Source organism: Lygodium microphyllum, chromosome 29 (genome assembly GCF_053477565.2).
Source record: "Lygodium microphyllum isolate KBCC chromosome 29, Lygodium_microphyllum_v1.1.10, whole genome shotgun sequence".
Classification (NCBI taxonomy): domain Eukaryota; kingdom Viridiplantae; phylum Streptophyta; class Polypodiopsida; order Schizaeales; family Lygodiaceae; genus Lygodium; species Lygodium microphyllum.
This window is the reverse complement of record NC_141163.1, coordinates 27,294,046-27,297,409: the sequence shown is the minus strand read 5'-3', so window position 1 is coordinate 27,297,409 and position 3,364 is coordinate 27,294,046. Positions and strand designations below refer to the sequence as shown.

The window sequence follows — 3,364 nt, the reverse complement described above, 5'->3', positions numbered from 1 at the left end:
TAGATGGTGTGCTATGTGGCGAGGTTCACAGAAGTAGCAACACTAGCATAGTCCTAGGCTTGTGCTGCCACACCCCAATGCCCCATCCACACTAGGTCCAACCGTCCATGTACTTAGGCGTGGCTGGGCTTTTATTCACTTGATCATCAATGATCATAACTTATAAGCAGATAAAGCTATGTAAAGGGAGGGTGAAACAAAGGGAGGCTGGTTTCACTTGACATCTGTACCCAACTACCCACCACAACTGCCACACCGCCTCCTGTACCTATATAGCATTGAATTTACTCCACCACCTTTCAAGTGAATACGCCAGGAGGGCTTTTAGGTCGACAAGAGAGACGGGGAGGAAAAGAGGACGGGGTTATTGTCTCTCTTCCGTCCCTCACATTCCTTTCCCACCAACCCCCAAGACCACTCATAGCTCAGCATATGAATAAATAGCAGCCTCTGTGATCGAGATCTCCTCATCAAGTGCACCGTCTCATTGTTTCAAAGCTACCTGACACACTGCGGATTGCCTCCCCTCTCAGGTCTCTCTGTGGTTCTTCGATAGTTATTAAGCTTCCATGGCTTCTGACATCCCCGCCCACAGCAGGCCCCTGGGAGCGACAGAGGATAATTGGACCAAGAGCACTGCCGGAGGGACCGGCATCGTTGCGTTCGGAGCCCTGCTTAACAGAGCTCTGGACCTAGCCCATGTCTCTGGTGTTACTAAGGAGCTCCTGGATCGCCATATCCTCCTAAGAGCCCAGATTGTGGAGAATGCCAAGGGCAAGATCTGCCTCCAGTCTGCAGCTGCGGCATCTTCCGCTTCCCAGCTGGTTCTGGAGAAGCCATGGCCCAATGTTGATGATGTAGACCATGATGGTGTCCTCTTCTTCCCAGATGACCACCATGACAAGCATGGCAGCCTTGCCCTCCATAAGATTGTCTCTCAGGAGCTCAATGTAGGCTTTGTCAATCCAGAGGGGAAGCCCCTACCCCCTCTGAATGTTTTCCGAGTGCACTCCTACCCGAACTCAAGCCGACATCAGACCATTGTTGTGCTCAAATTCCACAGTGGTGCCTTGGACAGGCAATCTGCATGCCTCGTAGCTCAAGAGTTCCTGTCTTGTCTGAACTCAGCTGTCGAGGGCCGGCCTTCGGTGTACTCCGGTGCAGGTGGCGATGCTCTGTTGCAGGCCATTGAGGACTTTATCCCCAAGGGCAAGGCTTCCAAGGGCTTGTTGCAGAAAGGTATGGATGCTGTGAATTATGCATATAATGCCAAGCGACATGCTCTGTTGCCCTTCAACCCCAGTTACAATGCCTCCAACAAACCTGCATTCCAATCTGATGTGGTGACGGCAAGCCTTGGCAAAGAAGGTGTGGTTATGCAGCATCTCAGGTTATGAATATGTTACTCATCGAGTAAGTCGCCGTCAATTGTTGGCCTTGATTTTGATATTTGCGTGCAGCTACTGCCTCTCTGTTTGCGGCTTGCAAGAAAGAGAACATTACCTATGCAGCAGCCTTGTGTGCTGCCATTCTTAAAACAGCTGCTGATGTGAAGGAGCTGAAAGAGAAGAAACAAGACGAATTCTCCTTCACATGGTATGGAGTTTAGACTCTGTTCTACACACTGGATGGTTAGTCTTGTCCGAGAGCATGGTCTTGTTTGATGGTTAAGTTAGTGGTACTGTATAACTGCAGCGTGCTGGACTGCCGTGCCATGCTCGAGCCAAAGCTGGCTGAGGCGGTGCTGGGGAATTACTCACTCGGGATACCACAAAACGGGAAAGTGAAGGGAGCTGTTGAGTTCTGGGACTTTGCTCGCCAGGTCGCTGATTCCATTGAGAAGGATCTTGGAAAGTCCAAGCAATTCTCAGAAATGCCAGTGCTTGCCATGCTATTCTCTCAGGTAAGATCGGTTTCAGAATGCAGACATGGTCTGAGGTCATCTTGTATGCAAAACATGTCTTTATTCATTTTTCCTCATGACTTTGAGGGATTCGTCATAAACCCATCTTTACACGTGGTTGCCTGAATACAAAGACCACCGTTACGTTAACATCTTAGGGCTTTTCATACTCTCGGACAAGTTAGACTAACGCATGCTTGCAGTCACCCAGATGTTAGAATCACGAGGGCTATTAAACCCATATGCATAATTCACTTGGGCTAGAAACCCATCTGCTCAAACCGCTATGCTACACTTGCGCATACATGGGCTAGAAACCTAACTAGTAGCTGAAGTTGGAGTTAGTAACGGTGCAGAGGAATTATTCATTATCTATCGATTGCCCTCTTGTTTGGTGTTGCCTGATCAATGTTACACAAGTCTATTAAATGCTCTACTGATTGCCCTCTTATTCAGTCACTTAGCTATCATCGATGTACAATGTTACAGAACACTCTTAATTGGTCATTTGATTGCCAGCCGTCTGATTCAGTCACTCAGCTATGTACAGGATTGAGACAAGTCTTACGGTGAATTTGTGATGTAAGGTTACTGCTGTGTGTGTGTGCAGGTGATGAAGCACCCATCGATGACACCGAACTCAACGATGCGGACCAACCTGTTCACATTGTTTGTGGATGGTCCGATGGAGGCGCAATGGAAAGGGGTGCGCGAGCTTGGGCTGGTGGGGACGCTGGGGCCCTTCTCGTCCATGCACTTCGTGGGGCCCTGCGTGTGCGTGGGGGAGGCCCTCCTGCAAGGGCCCGAGCTCCTCCTCTCCTTCATCTTCCCCTCCCCTGTCTTCTCCCGCTCCCAGATCCTCACATTCCTTCGCTCTTCCATCCAACTCCTCAATGACAACACACGCCATCATTCATGAGCAAGCCCTTTCAGCAGAGATGGAGAAGAGGGTTTTTGGTTAACATGGCAGGAACAGTCCTAAGAAGAAAATAGTGTGTGTGTGCCCTGTTACCATCTTTTTGGTTGGGGGCTTTGCAAGCATCATGTTAAACAACATAATCTAGATTTTCAAGCTCTGAAAAACCCACTTGTCAATCTCATTTTGGTGTCTCCCATAGCCAAAGCTCTCTCCCCCCGTATCAGTTCTTAAAATTACGCTGGTTTGCTCTGTGTTGTTGTTGCCCTGCTAGTGATATATCGTGCTTGATCTGATGGTGAACCATTGAAACACATACCCCGCGATTCTTTAGGTAGGTAGTGCATTCCTTTTAGATACTTGACGCACTGTTAGGTACTTTACATACTAAATCGAATATGACAAGAAGTTAGAACCTGCTCTCTTTATAACAAAGAGAAAAAGATCGCAACAACTTTACATACATTTATGTACTTTATATAATATATTGGATATCGTATGAATCTGCTCTCTTTAACAAACAGTAAAAGATCGTAGAGAGTGCT

At 47.9% G+C, this 3,364-nt stretch overlaps 1 protein-coding gene across 1 annotated transcript; it reads left to right on the top strand.

Annotated features, from left to right (window-relative positions):
- The first annotated feature begins 395 nt into the window (after window positions 1–395).
- Window positions 396–2,986, top strand: LOC148010469 (uncharacterized). The gene is made up of 4 exons (XM_087671933.1): window positions 396–1,368; window positions 1,461–1,596; window positions 1,696–1,903; window positions 2,514–2,986. The coding sequence occupies exons 1-4, from the start codon at window positions 570–572 to the stop codon at window positions 2,820–2,822; spliced, it is 1,452 nt and encodes a 483-aa protein (XP_087528059.1). The 5' UTR covers window positions 396–569; the 3' UTR covers window positions 2,823–2,986.
- The last annotated feature ends 378 nt before the right edge of the window (window positions 2,987–3,364 follow it).